Here is a 25,169-nt window from a genome sequence, read left to right as displayed (position 1 = left end):
ACAGGCATTACTGGCCTTAGATTAGGGACACAGAAGTGCTAGGGAAATAGGTTAGCAAATATGCCTTGCCGGTGAGCTTTCCTACCTATCACTCTGTTGCTGTTCTACCTGCCCAATCCTCTTGATGAGAAGGGATACCCAGGGGAGCATCATATTTCTGCTATTTATCCATCTTTAACATCAATTGTATAACTGCATACTGTGTACCATCTATTAAGTGAGTATTGATAACCCTGATTACCTTTGTCTTGGACAAATAAAGTAATATCCAGTTCATTCATAAGAATCCTCTGGCGTCCATTCATCTCTCTTGCACCACACTATTTCAGCTAGTTGTAGTTCAACAACCCCTCAGCTCCATTATATACCTCCCACGTAGCGGAGGCCCACTCCTGTGCATTAAGGTCGCATGTAACACATGCTCTACAGCACGCTACTAGCCTGGGTTGGCCATTTTATAGCCAAATAGGTGTTACAGGTGTAAGAGATATATGTGGTGGTATTGTTACTGCAATCTGTGTGCACAGGTTAACTATCTTCTTTCTTGTCTGCTACAACTTCAGTACTGCAGATTCTGCTTACAAAGTTTAACTCCCAGAGGAGCAGAAATTGGATTGGCTGAAAAGAAGTTCAGATTTCAGACAGTCTGATTCCCTGCAGCTGTACTGGTCAGGACTAAAACTTTCTTGGCACTGGAAGATGTAGCAGATGATAGTTGACCTGTGGTCACCAATGTTAAAAGTAAGAGGCAAGCAGCAACTGTTCTCCCACATATATCTCACAACTGGCTGCTTGTATCATACTTCACCCCAGTTAGACACAAACCAGAAGTTAGTAAGGGAACAGTATTTTTTTTAAGTGTCAGGCAGGTTTGGGAAGGCTAAAGGTGGACATACACGTACCAATTCCAATCTTTCCTGCAACCACCCTTTGGAACTGGGTGTTATAAGGACTCTACATCATTGAGCTGAAACTGTGGCAACCAATGCAGAGGCTAAAGAGAAGGAATACAAACTTTTCAAAACTTAATTTAAAGACAAGCAAAAAGAACAGACTAACCCACAGAAGGGAGGAACACAGCAGGCAAAGCAACAAAGTCATCCCATTTCTTTCAACAAACATTCACATTCTGTGTTTTTCAAATCCAGCAACACTCTAAGACGAAAGCTGGTACACCCTACACCCAAGCACATGAAAAGTAATGTGGTCTATGCTGTCCAGTGTAGTGAAGAGTGCTCTGACTTATACATTGGGAAGACAAAACAACCTCTCTGTAAGAGAATGGCCCAACATAGGAGGGCAAACTCCTCAGGCCTCTTTGAGGACAGTAACATGCTTATTTTGGGCCAAGAGGACAGATGGTTTGAAAGAGGTATGAAGAGGCCATTTATGCCAGCCTGGAAAAACCATCCCTGAACAGAGGAGGGGGCCTGTGACACCGCTTGTCAACAACATACAATGCCACTTTGACATCCTTACCCTGGCGGTTTCACAACAGTTCACACTTCCAGTCATGTACTTTGAAGGATTAGCACCTGCATCAATGAGAATCATGGTACCATTGTGACTGGATCATACCTTCTTACACCTATGTATGTATGTATGTATGTATATCTTTATTTATAAAGCGCTACTTATATACGAAGCGCTGTACAGTAGAATACATTAATACAAACAGGGGGTTAATAAGATAATAGATAAATACAAAGTATAACAATAAATACAAATAAATACAAGATACAGTTACAGTTGCAATAAGTTAAGAGTCAAAGACACAAGAGGATGGAGGTCCCTGCCCCGTAGAGCTTACAATCTATATAAACACCTGTCAGTTTCAGCTAACACCTAACTGAACAAGTTCAATGGAACCATTATGATTGGATGTCTGTGATTGTACTACCCTCAAGGGTTTAAATGCTGGGGAATGCCCTACCAGTCATTTGAACTGAAGAAGCCACTTGGATGAGTGGTGAAAAGTTTTCAAGAAAAACTCAAAAAAGTCCAGTTGTTTTAGATTTAATTCTACTAGATACTGTATTTTATATTTTTTTTGTATGTTCTACATATATCTATCAATGATATTGCATTATGACTAAAACACATAGCTGAGTGTTTACATATAAGTAGGCTGTTATCTGCTATTGGTTTAGTCCATTAGACATCTTATTCTCCTGCGCTGTATAACTTAATGGTGCAATATATCCCTGTGTTCAACATGAGTTTAATAAACAGTGCTTGCTTTTAAAAAAAAACTCATTCTGATGAATCAGGATGTTTCCGTCACAAAGATGTGGACGTACGCGAGGTTTCAGGAAAAGAAACCCTTTATTCCAAACGACAGAGAGTGAAGGCAGGAAAATAATAAATCATGTGCAAATGCAGATACAGAGTCATTATACCAATTTAGATATTAAATGGCAATCATAATGTAAAAATCCACATGATGTCCCTCAAGACTGAAATAGATTTCCTCCTTGACCTTGCATGGACCTGGAAACCATTACGAGGCATATGGATTTAGAACGATGCACTTTTATATGGTTCTCATTTCCCTGTGTTTAAGTTACTTATAAGTTCACAATTTTACTATTTTTTTATTCACCGCACACTAATATTTATTGTTGGGAATACTTAATATAAAGGAGTTAATACAGGAGCGAAAGAGTTAATACTTTGAGTCTGCATGTAAGTCTCAGTCTATATAAGCATCAAACTGTGATAAGTTTAGTGTATAGCTTCCTGCTGTATTGTTCATATTTCACATGTGGTCAAAGACATGCGTCATCATGTAACGGTCCGTCTCGCAACTATTATACATATTTGTGACTATAAGTAATTATCTATTTCTCAAAATATATAGTTGTTTACCGTAACAGACATCCTGTTTTTCTCAGATACTTATGTAGATATACCTAAATATTCTAATGTATATTCCAAGGGTATAAATACCCTGCCATTTGCATGTTCTAGTTTAGACAACCTTTAGAACAGACAGCCACCAGGGTACTGTAAGCTTGTCTCCCGTGGCTCTTTTTTTCAATAAATACCTTACAGATTCCTAAGTCCTGATTTGAAGTTATTTTACAAGGGAAGTTTCCCCCTAACATTTATATATATTATATATATATATATAGATATATATTATTTATATATATTCTTTAGAAATACTTTGGAACCATGCAATGAAAAACGGAGAAACTTGTAATTAAAATAATTATTTAATTAATTTTATGGGCACATCTGTCCCATCACTCAAACAATACTAGCTAGCCTGCAATATAAAACCCTGACATCAACAGCTGGTTAAAAAGGTCAAATCTATATACAAACCTTCACATAATCTATGTACTCAGGCCATATTCAGTTAACCCTGTCTATTCAAACCCAATGTTAATTTTAAGCAGCAAATTCTACACATTCTGTTGCTTTTCAACGGTCCAGTGAATGCAAGAGAATCTTAATTGGTCTGTACTGACCTGTATAGTGTGTTGCTGGGGTCAGTGGAAGTTGCACTGATGTCTTGTGTTAGGGGATGCTGGGGTTATATTGACATATTAATGTGGATGTCAGACACTATGTTAGAAGTTGCTGGGGGGCCAGATAGCAATTGTACATTGGAGGTCACAATGTTGTTCTATGCTTGGGGTGCTGTGGGTCACAGTGTCCTGATAAAGTACTGTATGTTGGGGAAAAGTGATGTTCTATGCAATGGAAATGGTAGGGCCTGTGCCATTTGCCATATGCTGTGGTATTCCAAGAATATCAGTGCTGTTCTACTTTCGAATTTCCATTTTTATGGATTAGTAAGAGTCACAGTGGTAGTCTATGTCAGGGTTTACTGGAGATGCTGGAAATGAAAGTGCTATGTTAGGTTATGCATGTTTTTCAACAAAAAAAAATAATGTTGCTGTGAAGGCGAGAGTGATTTCAAAAGAGCATGTGACCTAAATATATTGTAGCTAAAATATTTCGCATGGCACTGCTTTTTTTTTCTTTTGTCCACTTCAGCCCATTATTTTCTACAATTCTGGTGTTTGATTATATGGTCTAGATCTAGATCTAGCAGCGGAAAATGTGAACTTGGGGGTGCCTAACATTATGGCACCCCAAAGTGTCTTAGCCTTTCCTTCTCCTTTAATGCAACTTCAGGTGTAAATTACGTTGAGTAGGTGGCCTGGTTCTTACTGTTGTTGACCAGGTGAGTGAGGACAAATTAAATATAATTTTTTCCCTTTCTTCTAAAATTATTTAATGTTTCCTAGCAGTCTGGAGGTTTAAGGGATTTGCTAAGTAATATTTATTGTTAGGAGGAAGCTCTTTTTTTGCAGCCCCAGGAATGCCCTTGTGTGGGCTTAACAGAAAATGTTGAGAGATGAGATGTAGTGAGGAGCAGACAAATGGAGAGCTTTGAAGGTTAAGAGAAGGAGTTTGTAAGATATCCTTTGTTTAATGGGAAGCCACGATAAGGACTTTAGCAGGGAAGGGCCTGAACTCTCCTGGATGAGAGGAGGAAAATTCTGGCAGCAGTATTTAATACAGACTGTAGGGGGGAGAGATGGGAGTTAGGGAGGCCGGTTAGTAGCAGGTTAGTAGTCGGGATAGGATGAGAGCATGCATGAGAAGCCTAGCTGTTGCAGTAGACAGAAAGGGACATATTTTGGCAATATTGCATAACAAGTGACAGGTTTTGACAGTGGTGTTAATATGGTCAGAGAAGGAGAGACAGGAGTCAAAGATCATCCCCAAACAATGCGCCAAATCGACATGGTTGATGTGGGTGCCATTGATAGAGATAGTAAAGGGGGGGTAGGACAAGGCTTAGGCAGAAATATTATTAGTTCGGTTTTTGTTAGGTTCAGTTTGAGGTGGCGTTCATCGAATTAGCCAGGAGGCAGTTAGAGATTTGAGACTTTTAACCCTTTAGCTGCCAAGACCGTAGCTCCTACGTGCTGGCAAAAAAAGTTGCTAAGTGCCCAGCACGTAGGAGCTACGTTTTACACTAAGTCAGCGCGTTCTCTGCACTCGCCGATCAATGCGAGTGCAGAGACGCGCTGCCAGCCCCACAACCCCCTAGGCAACGAGCTCACCGGCCCTGGACGTCCTCTGCCGCCTCCGATCGCCCCCAGACTGACCCCAAGTCGCAGCGACGTCATCAAGACGTGCCTGCTGCTTGGGGTATTTAAATCCTGCCCCTGGCGCCGCCCTCTCACTCTTGGAGCCTCGTGGACCTGCCTGCAGCCCCCTGCGACCCTCCAGCACAGAGATCTGCCAGCCTGCCTTTGAGATCTGCCCCAGGTACATTTTTTTGCACCATTTACACACGTTACACCATTTACACTATAGTAATTTTTTTTTGCTGATTATTTTTTTTGCAGTTTCCACTTTTTTTTTTTTTTTTACTTTTTTTACACTTACACACACATATACACACCTGTACACACACTCACTTCTTTTGCAAGTGTGCACACATACATAATTTTTACTTTGCCTTTATTTTTTAGCCTTTACACACTTATCACTGTTTGATCAGTTTTATTTTATATTATTGATTTCATTTGTTCATTGCTTTTGTGTTTCATTGCTTTTTCAGTTCTGCATTGTACTTTATTTTCTGTTTTACTTGTTTTACTGTACTGCTTGTTACCTTGATTTTGCAGTGTGACAAGTGATCAGGTAGCCTGAACGCAAGTCACACGGCATAATCTCATTTTTCTTGGGTTTCTTAGTGATTTTCTGAGTTTCCAGTTCTGCGTTGTACTTTTGATTAGTTTATATTGCTTGTGTTAGCTTGATTTTGCAGTGTGACAAGTGATCAGGTTGCCTGAACGCAAGTCACACGGCATAATCTCATTTTTCATTGATTTTCTGATTTCTAAGTTCTGCGTTGTACTTTTATTACAGTTATATTGCTTGTGTTAGCTTGATTTTGCAGTGTGACAAGTGATCAGGTAGCCTGAACGCAAGTCACACAGCATAATCTCATTTTTCTTGGGTTTCTTAGTGATTTTCTGAGTTTCCAGTTCTGCGTTATACTTTTGATTAGTTATATTGCTTGTGTTAGCTTGATTTTGCAGTGTGACAAGTGATCAGGTAGCCTGAACGCAAGTCACACGGCATAATCTCATTTTTCTTGTGTTTCTTGTGATTTTCTGAGTTTCCAGTTCTGCGTATTACCTTGATTTTGCATTTCTTTTCTTGCCTTTTATTGCATGTCAGTGGTTCCATTGCATTTTTAGATTTGTGTTGCTGTTCATTTACTGTTCTTGCTTATTGCTTGTTCTTGGTTGTATTTACAGAACTTTGCTTGTATTACTTTTATTTCAATAGTAATTAGGTCATAATCATTTTTATTTGTGTTGCTGTCGGTCTACTGGCTTTTGCTTTTTTTTTTTTTTCTTTGCTTGTTCCGGATTGTTCTTGCTCTACATTGTCCTTGGTGGTTTTTTTTAGGGAGGTCTAGAGTTCAAGGGAGGGGTGGGGTTTCTTTGCCAGATTTGTTTATCTTATCTGTTTTTTTTTTCTTCTACTCTGCCTTGCCTGTGTTGCTGTAGTTTGTCTGGCTTCTGATCATATTGTGATTTACTCGATTTTTTGTGTGACTGATTGGGGGCATTTAGACTAGGGTGTTATATTAGTTTTGAAAATATTTTGTTGGCAACATGGCTAGAAGGTTGTACTCTGTTGAAGAGGCTGCTGCACTGTGCATGGCCTCTAGCTCGGAGGAGTTCAGTGACTCTGATTCCGAGTATGTGCCTCCTGATTCAGAGAGTGACTCCTCTACTGAGGAGTCATGGTGTAGTAGTAGCACGGTTAGTGCTCTTGAGGAGCCCATGGAGGTGGAGGTATAGGAGAGTGTTCCAAATGAGGGAGAGGGTGATAGGGCTGATGCTGCAGCTGGAGGAGCGCCTGCGTGGAGGCCTCCTTGTAATTTTCCCCCTGAGATTCCCCCATTTACTGCAGTCGCTGGTGTTAAGGTGGACACCAGGAATTTTGAACCAGTTGATTTTTTTCAATTATATATTACTGAGGCCATCCTACAGGATATGGTCCTCTACACAAATTTATACGCTGAGCAATACCTTGCCCGTAATCCCCTACCTAGGTAAGCTCGAGCGCAGGCATGGCATCCCACTGACATTGCCGAAATGAAAAAGTTCTTGGGACTCACTTTAGCTATGGGTCTCATAAAAGCAAATTCCTTGGAGTCCTACTGGGATACCACTACTGTGTTGTCTATCCCTGTTTTTTCTGCCACCATGCCGAGAAACCGGTATCAGCTACTGCTCCGGTTTCTGCATTTCAATAACAATGCAACGGCTGTACCCCCTGATGTGCCCGGCCATGACAGGCTGCATAAATTGAGGCCCCTTATAAATAGCCTGTCTGAGCGGTGTGGAGAAGTGTGTACCCCTTCCCAAAACATTTGTATAGATGAGTCACTTCTCCTCTTCAAAGGGCGCATCGCATTTCGGCAGTACATCCCAAGCAAGCGTGCCCGCTATGGGATCAAATTTTACAAACTGTGCGAAAGCATTACGGGGTACACCAGCTATTTCATGATTTATGAAGGCAAGGACTCCAAATTAGACCCCCCTGGTTGTCCCCTTGATTTGACTGTCAGTGGCAAAATTGTATGGGAGCTCATCTCTCCACTTTTGGGCCAAGGTTACCACTTATATGTGGATAACTTTTACACTAGTATCCCCCTGTTCACTGCCCTATATTGCTTAGATACCCCAGCCTGTGGCACTATAAATCGTACCCAAAAGGGACTGCCCAGGGATCTGGTCAGCAAAAAACTTAATCGTGGAGAAGTTTATGCCCTCAGAAATGATGAGCTCCTTGCCATAAATTATTATGATACAAAAAATGTATTCATGCTGACGACAATCCACGATGAGTCAGTAACTGTGGTACGGAGAGTTGGTAAGCCCCCTAAAACAAAACCTCTCTGTAGCAGGGAATACAGCAGGTACATGGGTGGCGTTGACAGAACTGATCAACTCCAACATTACTACAACGCCACTCAAAAAACTAAGGCCTGGTACAAAAAAGTTGGTATATACTTAATTCAAATGGCCCTTCGAAATTCATACGTTGTATATAAGGCAGCAGTACCAGGCCCCAAATTATCCTACTATAAATACCAGCTGCAGATAATCCCTGCCCTGTTGTTTAGTGGCGTAGAGGAGACAGAGCCTGAGATGCCCCCCAGTGACAATGTGGCCCGATTGATTGGGAAGCACTTTATTGATACGCTTCCACCCACACCTGGAAAAGTGTTTGCCCAAAAAGCTTGCAGAGTGTGCCGTAAAAGGGGTATAAGACGAGATACACGGTACTACTGCCCTAAGTGCCCTCGCAACCCTGGGTTATGTCTCAAACAATGTTTTGAGATATACCATACTCGGCTGCACTATTGAAAGGGTAATAAATTGTTGTGCACTGATGGAATTTATTATAATTGGCATCCCGCTTTGTGCAAAATTAATATAATAGCCTTTTGGTTTATGTATTCAGGTCAGATTTTTTTTTTAGGTTTTATGTCGTGGTTAGTTTGGGTGTTTCCTTACCTAAAATGTTATGTTAGGTTATGTATAGCCAACTGAGGGGTTGCGTGACGGACTGGGCCCCTAAAAATTTGTGGTGCGTGATGATCATGATGTTTCATCTTGCCTGCGGATGATTTCATCTCCCCTGCTGATGCCACAAGGTTTTTTTTTTACTGACACCTCATAAGCTACCCTTTCAGGGCAGTTGCTACGGCTATATGTATTTCTGGGTTACATTTTAGGTTTTTCTAGTGTACAGGGCAGTACTAGTGTTTCAGGGCAGTTGCTAAAGCTATATGTATTTCTGGGTGACATTTTAGGTTTTACTAGTGTACAGTATTAGGTCTCCATGGAATATTTTTTTCATTATTTTTGCACAGTTAGGGTCTTTGTTTGCAGTAGTGAAAAGAAAGTTCTAGTTTGTTGGTAGATGGGAGTTAACATTTCAACACTTATGCTAATTGTAGTCTTTCTCCCTATTATGAGTAATAGTACTGTTCTGATGGCATAGCTCTTTTGGTTGGAGAGAAACTGGCGAATTCACAACTCATTAGCTCAGCTTTCAATGCAGATATTGAGGCCTTTATTTTGGGCAATATATATTTTGTTCTTGGTGCAGGCATTCAGCTTTTTTCAGAATTGTGGTGCTATGCAATTTATGTAATAGATTACGGCACTGTGTAATGGGGGGCACTGTGTAATGGGGGCACTGTGTAATGGGGGCACTGTGTAATGGAGGGCACTGTGTATGGGGGGCACTGTGTATGGGGGCAATTGAAGGCACTGTGTATGGGGGAAATTGGGGGTACTGTGTATGGGGGCAATTGAAGGCATTGTGTATGGGGGATACTGGGGGCACTGTGTATGGGGGAAATTGTGGGCACTGTGTATGGGGGAAATTGGGGGTACTGTGTATGGGGGCAATTGGGGGTACTGTGTATGGGGGAAATTGAAGGCATTGTGTATGGGGGATACTGGGGGCACTGTGTATGGGGGAAATTGGGGGCACTGTGTATGGGGGAAATTGGGGGTACTGTGTATGGGGGAAATTGGGGGTACTGTGTATGGGGGCAATTGGGGGCACTGTGTATGGGGGTACTGTGTATGGGGGTATTGACTATGGGGGCAATGTGTATGGGGGGGTACTGTCTATGGGTGCACTTTCTATGGGTGCATTGTGTATGGGGGGGCAAAACTGGTACATAGTTATAACTCACTTATAACTGACTGCCTTATCTTATTTTTATTAGATAGTACAGTATGAGGGTATAGCACATTTGCATCTGATCCCGCCATTTCAACTATATATAAGGAGTATTTTTTCTTTTTTCAAAAATGGGGTGTGGAAATTGGGGCCACAAAAGTGGGCACACACAAAAAATTGCCGCGCTGTGCATACCAAATCTTTTTGTCCCTCTTTTCATTTTTCAAATGTTGAGAGGTATGCTTTAGCTAATGCCAGGGCTGAACTAGGGGTATGCAGAAGAGGCACCTGCCTAGGGTGCAACAATTGGGGGTAGCCAGGCAGAAACCTCTCCTGCCTAACCCTAGCCCGCGCTCCCTTCTCTTGCCCCCGCCGGTTGTCATTACTCGGTGGGGGCAATGACTCCCTTTCACCACCTCCCCGCATCACCCGAAGATTCGCAGGAATACAGATGAAGCTATACAGTCAAAAGATGTTTAACTAAACAGATAAAGGTAAATAGAATATATTTTGGGGCTAAATTGGGCAGGTTTTTTTAGTTGTTATTGCAATTTCGGGGAGAAATCTAACTTTGGATCTTTTTTTTCTTTATTTCAGGCCAAATTGCAAACTTCTATGGAGAACTGCATCCACAATTCTGCATGCAGGAAAGCAAGAATGGCGCTGCTGAATAGCCACAGGTGTGCACTTTCAGAAAACATATAGTTTGTGGGGGTATTTCACAGGTAAGGGGGTTTTTAGACTGAAAAGCTGCATGGTGTGCACTTGGAGCGCAGCTCCAAACTTTCGAGCTGAAATTGCTCTTATGTATTGCCCCTGTTTTGGGCTGTTTGGAGGCCGTGGCTTTAGGTGCACCCATGCATGTGGGGTATCGTTTTGTTCAGGACAAGTTGCAGATTGATGTTTTAGTGGTTTTATTTCGTTGTTATGGCAATTTCGGGGAGAAATCTAACTTTGGATCTTTTTTTTCTTTATTTCAGGCCAAATTGCAAACTTCTACGGAGAACTGCGTCCACAATTCTGCATGCAGGAAAGCAAGAATGGCGCTGCTGAATAGCCACAGGTGTGCACTTTCAGAAAACATATAGTTTGTGGGGGTATTTCACAGGTAAGGGGGTGTTTAGACTGAAAAGCTGCATGGTGTGCACTTAGAGCGCAGCTCCAAACTTTCGAGCTGAAATTGCTCTTATGTATTGCCCCTGTTTTGGGCTGTTTGGAGGCCGTGGCTTTAGGTGCACCCATGCATGTGGGGTATTGTTTTACTCGGGATAACTTTTTCTTTTACAACCTGCCTTCATTTGAAAATTTTCATTAGTGTTTTATTCTCAAATTTACTTTGGACTTCGTGACTGTGATAGTGTTTCAGAAATTTTTTTTTTTTTTTAAAATATGGCATATGTTTTTACGCTATCTGTACGACGGGAGCTACATTTAGAGCAAAAACTACACCACAACTAAAAATATGGAGGTGTGCGGTTTCTAAAAATGTGTGACTTATGGGGGTCTTCCATTTCTGTCATAAGATATGCCATGTTAAAATAGAGATGGCCTTTTCACTTTTATTTCGATGTAAAATTACGCAAAATGCTGTTTTATTATTGTGGTGTCTTCTGGGCAAGAAAAGTGGGTTACCAATACATATTTGGTATTGTTGGATTCAGTAGAATCGGGGCTTTTAGAAACAGTAAAATTTTTGTAAGTTAATGTAATCGTTCTTAGAAAAAAAACAAAATAAAAATACTTTTTTCTTTATTTCACTTTTTTTTAACATATTTCACTCAAAAAATGTGTTAAATCTCCAGAAAAAGTACAAAATTTTATTACAATGTTCAAGCCCAATTCGTTCCGGAAAAAACGATATATAACATGCTTTATTTCATGTAGGTTTTCTTGTCAAGAAACCGAAGCAAATGTAATGAGTGCAAAATGTCTAAAAACAGCTTGGCATTAGATATTCAATTTTGGGACAAATCGGCTGGCAGTGAAAGGGTTAATGAAGGGGTCGAAAAATACATTTGGATATCATCAGCATACAGATGATATTTAAAGCCAAATGAAAGGATACGATCTCCCAAAGACAGCGTGTAGAGGGAGAACAACAACGGCCCAAGTACAGAGCCTTGGGGTACCCCGACAATAAGAGGAACTGGAGATGAGGTTTTGTTAGCATAGGAGACAGTGAATGAACGGTTAGAGAGGTAAGAAGAGATCCAGGATGCAGCCTGACTACGGAGACCAATTGGATGAAAAATTTGCATCAGGAGGGAGTGGTCAACCGTTTCAAACGCATCCGATAGATCAAGGAGGATTAGTATAGAAAAGTGACATTTGGCTTCGGCAACCTGAAATTCATTTGTAACTCTGCACAACACCATCTCAGTAGAGTGCGCAGGCTGAAACCCAGATTGCAGCAGGTCCAACAGATTATGGGCGTTAAGAAAGTTAGCAATACGGGAGAAGACAATGCATTCTAAGATTTTGGAGGCATGCGGTAGAAGTGAGACAGGACATTAGTTACCGAGAGACAGGATGGGTTCAGCTTGGCGTTTTTAAGGATAGGCTTCACACAGGCCTGTTTGAACAAAGAGGGGAAACTTCCAGAAGCCAGAGAAGAGTTGAAGATGTGAGTATGCAAGATGATGTTGAGCAATGGGGGTTAGTAACTGGTAACTGCTGAGACCCTCCTGTGGCACATCAGGCTGTGGAACAAGATGTTACTAGACAGATTCTGGGACCTGCAGTCCCTCTTCTTTTCATATAGTGTGATGCAGAAAGACTGCTGCTGCATAGGCTTCTGCTCTCCAAAATGGAGTGGAGACCCCTATAGCTGGCACTTAAAGGAGAACCATACCCCCAGGTTATAAAAGCCCCCTTAACTAGCACTGCCTTGACCCCCCTCACCTCTCCCTTATCGCATAGTTTCTAACTTTTAAAACTGTCCCTATCACTAACCCCAACCTAAATGAGCAGAGTAGCGCAGCTGTGTACCTGGTTGACATCTTCCCTACAACTGACCAGTCTTCGGGTCTCACCGCCAATACGGACCCTGCTTGTGCATGGGCAGTTTACCGTATATACTCAAGTATAAGCCGATCCAAATATAAGCCGAGGTACCTAATTTTACCTAAGAAAACTGGAAAAACTTATTGACTCGAGTATAAGCCTAGGGTGGGAAATGCAGCAGCTACTGCTAAGTTTCAATAATTAAATAATTAATAAAAGAACACTCAGTGTGACCCCCTGTCTACATAAATATATAATGTTGGCAGCTGCAAATTAAGAGCAATAATATGTATTATAGTCATTAATAATTAATAAAATACATAAACAGCATGGAGTTGGAGCCTAAAATAATTTTACTCACCCCGTCTGGAAAGCTGTGCCTGATGCCTAGAACTTCTGATAAGCAGCTACTGTGAGCAAACCACTGAATCTCCCACCAATCAGAGCAGTGCTCTCAACTGCTGCTTGTCAGAAGTTCTAGGTAAAGATAGTTCAGTGGATGGGGGTGAGAAGAGTTCGCCTTAAAGTTTCCATTGTTGTTGTATATTTTTTGTTGAGCTCTCAGGTGATTGTCCCTGGAAAACTCACCAGTCAGGGTTTCTGAGCAAGAATAGCCTGCCAAGGAAGTGCTACGTTGCATTCAGGTGATTGCTAGTCAGCAACATGGAGCCAAATGAATGAAAGGCCTGAGCTGGAACATATACCATTCCCTATTGATTTCTGAAACAATATAAGAAATCATTTTCTGACATTTAGTATTGGCTCAGCTTATTGTATATAATACATAGCATGTCTACCTATGCCTAACCACTAGGGTTCAGTCCATTATGGAGCGCACACGCGTGCGGGGGAGGGGGATGAGCAATGAATGGGGCCGGTCGGATAAGTAATCCGGTGCCGCCCTTAGTACTCGACTCGAGTATAAGCCGAGGGTTCCTTTTTAAGCACATTTTGGGTGCTGGGAAACTCGGCTTATATTCGAGTAAATACGGTAAGCAGATTTCCTGATACCTCCAACTGCACATGAGCAAGCAGGGTTCATATCGGAGGTGAGACCCGAAGTGTGTTCAGTTGCAGGGAAGATGTCAGTCAGGTATGCAGCTGCACTGCTCTACTCTTTTAGGAACAGTTTAAAAGTTAGAAACTATGGGATAAGGGAGAGGTGAGGAGGTTCAAGGCATTGTTAGTTAAGGGAGCTTTTATAGCCCGGGGTGTATAGTTCTCCTTTAAATAGAGCTCAGCCTGCACACTAGTAGGGTGGGTGTGGGAAGGCATATAGTCATGCCTCCCACTACTCATCCCAAAACTTGCACTCTGCTCCAACTACCCTACTTTCTCACTGGCCAATCACCTTGTCTGTTCTGGGACAAGCTTAGCTTAGCAATAAACTAATAGAGAAAATTAATTAAATTTTGATTTTACTAAGTTAATTTTTTTTACTAGACCACTATTACACATATATATTTATAATATATATATATATATATATATATATATATATATACAGTATATTATCTTTTTTTGGCTGGTGAATGGGCCACAAGATACTAGGGCAGGTTGATTTGAAAATTATAACTTGATGGATGTTGATGGAGACATATATATTTTACTGTCACTGGGTGCGTGCATGTTCAGTAGCCAGACAGATCATCAGTGGAAATATTGTGCTTTATTTTTATCAAATACAAAAAAAAACAGTAATTGCAAAGGTGCAATACAGACTTTTATCAGCAGGGAGTCAATAGTTACCCTGCAAGCACACTCCTGGAGCTCTATAAGTTTCAAGTTTATTGTCAAAGACAGATAACAATGAAGCATCATTACTGTAATGAAAATTTTTTGACCCATGTTCCTCCCAACTTTACATAGACAAAAAAAAAAAAATACAAATATAAATATAATAAAGGTGTGCAATAAAGGTACAAGTATTTACAATAAAAAAAAATGCAATGAAATATTTTAAATTGTGCAGTGAGGATTTAAAGTGGCTTTGCTTAAAGTGACACTGCGAAGAGTCCAGTAGTTATGGGGAGTGTGTGTTGGTTTGTGCAGAATGTCAGCAGTTCAGAAGCCTGATGGCTTGTGTGTAGAAACTGTCTCTGTATCTGCTGGTGCGGGTCTGGATGCTCCTGTACCGCCTACCTGATGGTAGGAGCATGAAAAGTCTGTGGCTGGGGTGGCTGGGGTCAGAGAGGATCCGCTGCATCTTCCTCCTACATCGGTGTCTGTACAGGTCCTGCATGGCTGGCAGTTCAGTCCTGGTGATGCGCTGTGCTGATCTCACCACCCTCTGCAGAGCTTTGCGGTCCAAAGCATTACAGCTGCCATACCAGGTGGTGATACAGCCGGACAGAATACTCTCAATGGTGCATTGATAGAAGTTTGTGAGTATTCTGGAGTCCATACCGAACCTCCTCAGGAGCTGCAGAAAGAAAATCCGCTGTCTTGCAGCTTTTGTGATCACACCAACGTGGTGAGACCAACTCAGATCCTCACTGATATTGATGCCAAGGAATCTGAAGCAGCTGGCTCTCTCCACTTCTGCTCCCTCAATGTGAATGGGGGTATGGCCTCCTCCCTGCAGTCTCCTGTAATCCACAATGAGCTCCTTAGTTTTGCTGATGTTGAGCAGCAGGTTGTTGTTCCGGCACCATGATGTCAGGGCTCTCACCTCTGCCCTGTATGCCGACTCATCTCAATTAGAAATGCAGCCGATGATGGTGGTGTCGTCTGCAAATTTGATGATAGTATTGGAGCTGTGTGTTGCTATACAGTCGTGGGTGAACAGGGTGTACAGCAGGGGGCTGAGCACACCTCCCTGGGGGGCACCGGTGCTAAGTGTCAGTGTGGATGAGGTGATGTTGCCGATCCAAACCACCTGAGGTCTGTTTGTCAGGAAGTCTAGGATCCAGCTGCACAGAGTGGAACTGATGTTCAGGTCATGGAGTTTCATGATAAGTCTGGATGGTACGATGGTGTTGAAAGCGGAGCTGTAGTCAATGAACAGCATCCACACGTATGTGTTTCTCTGGTCCAGGTGGGAGAGGGCAGTATGAAGTGCAATTGCTATTGCATCATCAGTAGATCTATTTGACCTGTAGGCAAACTGGAGTGGATCAAGTGAAGCAGGGAGTAAAGATGTGATGTGAGCCTGGACTATACGCTCAAAGCACTTCATGGCAATGGAGGTGAGTGCTACTGGGCAATAGTCATTTAGGCAGCTCACATTCATTTTCTTATACACAGGGATGATGGTGGTCCTCTTAAAACATTTTGGGACAGCAGACTGGAGCAGGGAAAGGTTAAAAATGTCTGTTAATAACTGCCTCTTACAAAAGCTTGACACAGACTCCCAAAAGAAACCAGTCTGCAGTTTTATAGGCCAGGTGGTCAGCATCTACTCTATAAATATTCATTGTAGAGTATAGGCTCCAGGTAAGTGCTTTATAAACTCAATTTAAGAGGAAGTTTACCTTTAAATTTTAATTTATCAGGCTATGAAGTAACCAGATCTAAGCTAATCTTCAGTGTGTTTTCATTAATTATATTACATGTTTTTTTATTTATTAGCCTTCCTTTTCTACCAGTTTCCAGCCTGCAACTAAAAAAGCTGTCTATTTTTTAGGTAACCAACCCCAGCAACCAAAACATGGTTATTTACTTATTTAATAGTGTTTATCTAGTAATTTCCAATCCACTCACATTCATGAAGCCCTAGCAACCAAACTGCAGACAATTTTCCAAGAGATAAAGAACAATAATGTAACTATGTAAAATGTGACAAAAAAAGATAAATTGCAAATATTAGAATACTTATTGATAAGCCCAGTGTACAGAGAGCTCATTATATAACCCATGGATTTCATTTTAAGCTTCCTTCTTCTCTGTAATAATAAAACAGTACCTTAAGATCCCTTATCTGGAAATCCCAGGTCCCAAGCATTCCGTATAAGAGATCCTATGCCTTTAAGCATAAAAAAAAAAATATATATATATATATATATGCATAATGTCTGTAAAGCACAGTTTAAATGTGTTGGTGCAAAATAAATAACACATAAATAATTTTAAAATTTAGTTTTTGTAAAATTTCTGAAAATTGACTATTTACAGCAGTGCTGTCCAACTGGCGGCCCGCGGGCCGCAGGCCCCCCACCTGTCTGGCTGCTTTGATGGCTTACCTTTGAGTAAGCATTAAATGGTATCAGTACTGAGATTAACTGGCCCCCTGCATGGTTCTCACCTCAGATTCAGGCTGTAATACCTCTGTATTGTTTAAAAATGTAATCCCCTGTGTTTTTCACACCTTTTAATACCTGTATTGTTCACCCCCTGCAGTGTTCACACCTCAGGCTCAGACTGTAATCACTCCCTTTGTTCACTTCTTCACACCTCAGACATAGGTACTGTAGGCAGAGTATGGCACATACAGCCAGCATAGGGCAGGTAGAGTATGGCACACACAGGCAGCATAGATCAGGGAGGGTATGGCACACACAGGAAGGGTAGGGCAGGCAGAGTATGGCAGGCAGAGTATGGCACACACAGTCAGGGTAGGGCAGGCAGAGTATGGCACACACAGGCAGGGTAGGGCAGGCAGAGTATGGCACACACAGGCAGCATAGGGCAGGCAGAGTATGGCACACACAGGAAGGGAAGGGCAGGCAGAGTATGGCACACACAGTCAGGGTAGGACAGGCAGAGTATGGCACACACAGGAAGGGTAGGGCAGGCAGAGTATGGCACGCTGGCAGGGTAGGGAAGGCAGAGTATGGCACACACAGGCAGGGTAGGGCAGGCAGAGTATAGCATACACAGTCAGGGAAGGGCAGGCAGAGTATGGCACACACAGTCAGGGTAGGACAGGCAGAGTATGGCACGCTGGCAGGGTAGGGAAGGCAGAGTATGGCACACACAGGCAGGGTAGGGCAGGCAGAGTATGGCACACACAGACAGCATAGGACAGGCAGAGTGCTGCCTGTGTGTGCCATACTCTGCTTGCCCTATGCTGCTTGTGGGAGCAGGGGTTTGTTGTGGGAGTTTGTTAGCAGTTGGAAATAGCCATTAAATGGTCCCTAAGGTGTGTAATTATGTACTGGGGGTTGCTCTGCTATCCACAGGGGAGGAGGAGGCATATGGAATTTAAGGGTATATCTTAATATGACATAATTCTTTCACATATGAATGATGGTTGATATCCCCACAGTAAGGACCAAGCATTTGGGATTTTGCTGTGCTACCACCATTGTGATAAAATAGGTGTGGTTTGAAGTGGGTGTGGTTTCAAAAAGGGGAGTGGTCAAAACTGGCTTCAATTAGCGGCCCTCCACCATGTATGCTAGAGAAATTCCGGCCCTCGGCACCGTAAAAGTTGGACAGCACTGATTTACAGTATCTCATCGCCCATATTTGCTTCACATATCATAATTAAAATGAATGCCAGATGGCCTTCTAAACAGTTGGATGCCTAATATGCATAAAATTAATAAAGAATGCAGCTACCAGTATAGAGACCCTAAAATAAATACAGTTTCTAAAATGCTATTTTTTGTGTTTTTTCAATTCTGATCTTTTGATAAGTGACTGACATTCATAGAAATGGAAATTTTTCTGGTTTTATAGTTTTTTTGAAACCACAACTAGACTCATTTCTATGAATGCCAGTCATTTATCAAAAGATCTGAACTGAAAAAGCACAAACAAAAAAAGGCGCAGAGAAAAATGCAAAAACTGCATCTTTTTGTATTGTTGCAAGAAAACTGCAACGTTTTTGTGGTAAAAGGGACATCTACATGATCTAGATTAGGGGTACCCAACCTTTCTTTCTTGTGAGCCACAATCAAATGTAAAAAGACTTGGAGAGCAACACAAGCATCATAAAAGTTCATGGGGGTGCCAAATAAGAGCTAAGATTGGCTATTAGGTAGCCTCTATGCACACTATCAGCTTACAGGAGGCTTTATTTGGTAGCAAATCTTGTTTTTATTCATCCAAAACTTGCCACCAAGTCAGGAATTTAAAAAATAACTACCTGGTTTGGGGGCACAGAGAGCAACATCCAAGGGGTTGGTGAGCAACATGTTGCCCCTGAGCCATTGGTTGTAGATCACTGATCTAGATTTTAGATGGTGAACTTTTGCTTTCAGATTTGTTGCGGTTTTGTCACACAATAAATAGCTTTTTTTTCTGCAAAAAAAAAATCATATTTTGGCATCAAAAACCCCAAACAGAAAAAATCGAGCATTAGTAAATGCCCCCCTTGTTGTAGCAAAACAACCACACTGTTGTGGCTAAGACTTCTGCATACTTGGTACAGAATCAGGAAGAAGAGAACATGTGAACAGCTGTCAGGTCAGGACTGGATTTCAAAAATAGGCTCAGGCATTTTAAGTACACAGACACAAATAGCCCCCCACCAGCCAGTGACTGTATATGGTATGCTAGAGCAGGGCCTCTGGCATTTGCCAGAATCCACAGATTGCCAGTCCTGATCTGCCAGCTGCTGTCCCACAGCACCATATTACAGGGGGAGGGAGAGATATATTCAGTGGACCACCTCTGACTTCTTTGGGATTAATAGCTATCCACTGTACATTCATTCATTGCACATGAGATAACTGCTAATGAGTTAATTGTAGTAATTTTTTGAAAATATATATTGTAGTTACTTTAAAAAAATAAATAAAATCTGTTCTTTATCCACCGCTTAGAGCAGTGTTGTGCAGTCTTTCGAAATATTTTGGCTTTGTGCCTGTAAGTACAAACAGATAAAAAAATTTAAGTAACTATCATCATTTCAGGCTTGTGAGGAAACTAACAACATGGAAACAGGATTCACAGGCAAAGATGTTTATGAAGAGGAATTTGATCCTTGGAGTTATTTACAAACACACTATAACCCCAAATCAGGAATTCTGGTAAAGGAAGGCTTCCTGACCTTCACTTTGAAAAAATTTCATGAGACATTTACTGTGCGTAAGTATCACATATATTTAGATAAACTGTTATTAGTAGTGGTGGGGGGGAGATATATTCAGTGGAACACCTGGTTAAGTGGCACAATAAATAAATTATTTTATTGTGGCATCAGGATTAATAACTATCCAATGTACAATCCTGCATTTGACATATTTTACATGAGATAAATTACTGCATTTACAGTAAGTATCTGCTTGTTTGACAAGTCCTAAGTACAAATAGACAGAAACAATTATTTCAGCTCTGTGAAGCAATTAAGAACATGGGCACTGACTTCAAGATGTTTTGAGTTACATTCTTTAACCCAAAATCAGGCCTTCGGACAAAGGAAGGCTATTTTTTTTTTTTTAATTTTTAAAGACATTTACCATGCATGTTACATATATTTTCTTCATTTATACATTGAAATTCATAATTGCAGACCCATTAAATTATTAACAACTCTACAAGTGTTGCTAGTGGTTATATTAGAAGTGTAACCAAAATCCACAAACAGCATAAAGAAGTAAAATTCTTCTGTAGTATTATTGTTAGTAGTACTGTAGAAGGCTCTTATAGCCTATCTCTACTAGCATAGAAAAACCAGTTGCTGAAAATTTTATATCTACCAGTGTAACTGCAAAAACAATGGTATTCTACACAGCTTATTTGTTTTCTGATACATATATGTGTGCCCTATATCCCAAGTTCGGCTTGAATTACCACTATATGCAGTAGCTTGTTTGTATAAACTGTAGTACTGCTTCTGAAAAAAAAACACCAGTGCATGGTATCAGCTAAATATATTAACACTGATGCAAGATAATTGTTTTTATGTAGTTGATAAAAATCTAAAGAAAAATTGGCACAACATTTGTCATCTTTATTTACTGATCAGATGGAGTAAAGGGGAAAACACTTATTGACGTTGGCCATGGACCAACAATTTATCAGGACCTTTCTGCGTGTGAATCATTTGAAGAGATCATTGGTGCTGACTACACTGACCGTAACCGTGAGTACTATGAAAAAACCCTGAGAAATGAACCAGGAATCTTTGACTGGACAAGTGTTATACAAGCAGTCTGTGACCTGGAGGGAAAGGGGTAAGGCAATATGTCATTATGAAAAAAATCCTAGCCCTACAAAAACATTATCTTGTTATGTGCCAGGGGGTGAAGTGTGACATTTTTTTAGAAATAAAAGGAACCCCATAAAACTAGCAGTGGAAACGAATGCTTTGATCAATGAGTAAACAGGTTCATAGAAAGGCTGCTGTAAAGCAATGGCAGACCTAAAGGAAAGGTAACACTTTTACAACAAAGACAGAAATATTGACACAAACATAAAAACATAAATTAAAGAAGACTGCAAATTCTATTTAAACAGTATTATTTGCCATTTATTCATTACATGCACCTTATCTTAACTCTTCAGCAAGAAAATAGCATTGATGATACAGGACTATTTAGGGCTGTGGCACATGGGGAGATTAGATGCCGCGTGACAAATCTCCCTTGTTGTGGGCGACTAATCTCCCGAAATGCCATCCCACAGGCTAAAATGTAAATCGCCGGTGGGATGGCATACAAGGCGATTTGCCGAAATCGGCAAAGTTGCCTCAAGAGGCAACTTCGCCGATCACGCGCTGCGTATGCCATCCCACTGGCGATTTACATTTTAGCCGGTGGGATGTCATTTCCGAAATATTAGTCGCCCGCAACAAGGGAAATTTTCGTGCGGCAACTAATCTCCCCGTGTGCCACAGCCCTCAGCCATCAGTATGATTTTATGCAACTTAGTAATCATCAAGTACAAGGTACTGTTTTCTTTATAGACTCTGTGGGAGGTGGCCTTAATGTCACTGAGAGCTTTCTAAGTAAGGGCATTTTTCCGCCTGGCACAGTTTTGAGGTGAAATGTGCAGTTTTGCCTGCAGAAATTTTTTTTTTTTTTAATCCATGCAAGTATTTCACCATGAATTCTGTTTTGCAAAGAAAAAAAAAATCACTCATATATATGTGGATGGGAGTTCTGTTCTGCATTTATTTGTAGCAGAAAAACTAAATGTTCTCCATATGGTGTTAATGGGGCTGTTCACCTTAAAACTTAATTTTAATATAATGTAGAGAGTGACGATTTGCATTTGGTCTACATTTTTATTTTTTTAACTTCTTTAGCTTTCTGTTTAGCAGTTCTCCAGTTTGGAGATTCAGCATATATAGCTAGTTACATAAATACATTGTTAGGTTGAAAAAAAGACCAAAGTGGTGGCCTCTGGTGCACTGATCATTTGTATGGGAAAAAAGAGCACACCCTATCTGCCTATAATGCCCTCTAATGTACTTGTAGGCAAGCACCTTTTTTTCAGAGAAAACAACCCCAACCTTGACAGTCTAACCTCATAGTATAAGTCTTATAGTTTTGCACAATTTAGTGTTGTCAGCAAAAATGGAAACAGTACTTTCTATGCCCACCTCCAGGTCATTAATAAATAAGTTAAAAAGAACAAAGTACTGACTCCTTTGGTACTCTACTAACAACACTGGTCCATTTAGAAGATGTTTCATTACTATTTACTCTCTGTAATCCAAATCTGCTATTTGGTTGCTAAGGTCCAATTTTCATTAGCAACCAGGCAGTGTTTAGAATGAGAGACTAGAATTTAAAGAGGGTCAGAATAAAAAGATAAGAAAAAGTAACAACAACAATAAAATTGGAGCCTCAGAGAACAATAGTTTCTTGGCTTTCAGGGTTAGTGAAGACCAAAGTTGCAAAGAATTGGTCATTCTATAACACAGTAAAAATAAAGTTGAAGATGAACTTGCTATCACAATAATGGTTAGTTCACACACGTAAATTTGCTTCAGTGTAGTAGTTTATAGCAATAACTGGAAAGTAGTGATGATTAGATCTTTACCGAATTATTAAAACAAAGGCCTGATAGGTTGCTATTGGCTACTGTATTAATCCCTATTTTAGCCCTTCTGTTGCATATGAAACCCGTTGTTAGCTATGTGTAGATGCACGTTGCAAAGCACACTTGTAATTACAGAACATTACACTTTAAACACCAGTTTATTTTACTATTTTTCAGTACCACAGTGGAAGAGAAGAGAGAAAAACTGAAAAAGACAGTGAAAAAGACTATTAAATGTGATGTAACTAGAAGCAATCCTGTGGCACCTTTGGTGTTGCCCAAAGCTGACTGTGTAATGGCTATTTTGTGTCTGGAAGGTGCCTGTAAAGATCTGGATAGTTATTGTAATGCCCTTAATAACATTTCATCTTTGCTAAAAGTGGGAGGACATTTAATTATTGTTGAGGTTCTTAACTGTACCACTTACTTGTTTGGAGGCAAAAGGTTTTCTTGCTTAACCTTAAATGGGGAATTTATGAGAAGTGCTATAACTAATACCGGTTATGCTATAATAGACCTGGAGGTTTTTCCCAGAAAGTATGATGAAGAGCAGTACAAAATCAGTGATCATGACTCAACCATATTTATTCTTGCACGCAAACTGAGGGATATTTAGGTTGGAGAAGACAGTTGACAGTATATGACTGCTTATGTCTATTCTCTACCAAGGCTGATTTCTTTGTATATTCAGTCATAGAAAATATAAATACATATTCTGAATGGTTACACTGGTTAAATTAAAGAGGCAATATATACCTGTGTTCAACATGAGCTTAATAAATGTGTTTTCCTTAAATATTTATAGTTTTGTGTTCGTTTGTACTAGTTTGCAGATCTACAAGGTCAAAGCAATACAAAACATAAGAAAATCAGATTTTGGACATTCTACAGTAGGGAGAAAACAAGGTTCCTGACACAAGTTTAGACAGTTTGATTACAATAGTAATATATGGTGCAGAAACAGTGAAAAAAGAACAACAACAACAAAACATTTGTAAAGCGCTTTTCTCCTGTGGGACCCAAAGCGCAAAGAAAACAGATATAATAGCATAATAGATAAAATATCTACCTACCAGCCAAGACCTGGAGGGGACAAATGTGTCCCACCTGGAATTTAAATTATAAGAAATTCACATATCTAATATAAATATTTCAAGTGCTTTCCACTTGCAATTTAATTTCTGTTCAATAACTGTGATCCCCATCACATCTAAACAGGGCTGTCTCAATGAAATATGGTAAATGTTAAACTAGGAGCCAACAAAATTTGCTGTGCATAGCAAAGCCCACTTAACCACTCCTGTTTTTCACACTTGTAATAATAAGCATGAGTGAAGAGGGAATTTTTCACCAGGTATGGATTTGCAGCAAAATTCTGTATTCAGGTAAACAACAACAGTTTGGGGCCCCCCAAAAAACCTCCACCCCCCACTTGTGTACCCCACTTCCCAGCTGCTTGCTTTGGGTAGGTAAGAGAGTGACTAAAGAAGGGAGAATTCTTAGGGGCTGATTTACTTACCCACGAACGGGTCGAATGGAGTCCGATTGCGTTTTTTTCGTAATGATCGGTATTTTGCGACTTTTTCGTATGTTTTGCGATTTTTTCGGATTCTTTACGAATTTTTCGTTACCAATACGATTTTTGCGTAAAAACGCGAGTTTTCGTATCCATTACGAAAGTTGCGTAAAAAGTTGCGCATTTTTCGTAGCGTTAAAACTTACGCGAAAAGTTGCGCATTTTTCGTAGCGTTAAAGCTTAACTTTTTACGCAACTTTCGTAATGGATACGAAAAACTCGCGTTTTTACGCAAAAATCGTATTGGTAACGAAAAATTCGTAAAGAATCCGAAAAAATCGCAAAACATACGAAAAAGTCGCAAAATGTTCGTTTTCAAGTCGGAACTTTTCCAATTCGGGTCGGATTCGTGGGTTAGTAAATCAGCCCCTTAGAGTGAGGATGTGCCGGGTCCCCCCACAACCGCAGGGTCTGCGTCCTCTATAGTTACGCCACTGCAGGTAACAATTCCCACAAAACAAGACAGATTTGATCATCACTAATGAGCACTACATAACTAAGACAAGCCAATAAGATCACTGTCCATATGATCATACAAACAATATGAAATATAGAGCGAAACTGATCTCTTTTCACCTTCTTGAAACACTTAGACAACCCAGATTCTCAGCAGGGTTATGCAGGAGAAACTTTCAATTATAGCAGACTAAAAGCCTCACAAATATAAAATATATCTAAATATAAAAATAGAATCAGATTAAGCAAAACAATGTCATTCCTTCATCTAAACTATTCAGATTCATGCAAGTGCAACCCTGTTAAATAACATACAGTGGTTCAGATATGACTAAGAAGATTTTCATTCATCCAGGTCATGGTATATCTAGTATAAATAAATCTAAAGCAACTGGACTTGTAAATTAATCATTGAAGATGTTTCACTACTCATCCGAGCAGCTTCTTCAGTTCAACTGACTGGTATGGGAAGTCCTCAGCATATATTCTCTTCCACTAATCC

The 25,169-nt window shown here is 40.5% G+C and overlaps 1 protein-coding gene across 2 annotated transcripts in view; it reads left to right on the top strand.

The window, feature by feature from the left end:
• nnmt (nicotinamide N-methyltransferase) overlaps positions 1 to 23,433 on the top strand; it is a 47,878-nt gene extending 24,445 nt beyond the window's left edge. For both annotated transcript variants that reach the window (XM_031905465.1, XM_002942902.5), the window contains 3 exons: positions 19,560 to 19,734; positions 20,615 to 20,822; positions 22,813 to 23,433. In XM_031905465.1, the coding sequence (XP_031761325.1) occupies positions 19,581 to 19,734; positions 20,615 to 20,822; positions 22,813 to 23,251 (801 nt within the window). In that variant the 5' untranslated portion in view covers positions 19,560 to 19,580 and the 3' untranslated portion in view covers positions 23,252 to 23,433. The remainder of the gene's footprint in view (positions 1 to 19,559; positions 19,735 to 20,614; positions 20,823 to 22,812) is intronic.
• Positions 23,434 to 25,169: the final 1,736 nt, after the last annotated feature.

The sequence above is a fragment of the Xenopus tropicalis genome, chromosome 7 (assembly GCF_000004195.4).
Source record: "Xenopus tropicalis strain Nigerian chromosome 7, UCB_Xtro_10.0, whole genome shotgun sequence".
NCBI classification, from domain to species: domain Eukaryota; kingdom Metazoa; phylum Chordata; class Amphibia; order Anura; family Pipidae; genus Xenopus; species Xenopus tropicalis.
The sequence above is the reverse complement of the archived record's forward strand: the minus strand, read 5'-3'. Positions and strand labels throughout refer to the sequence as shown.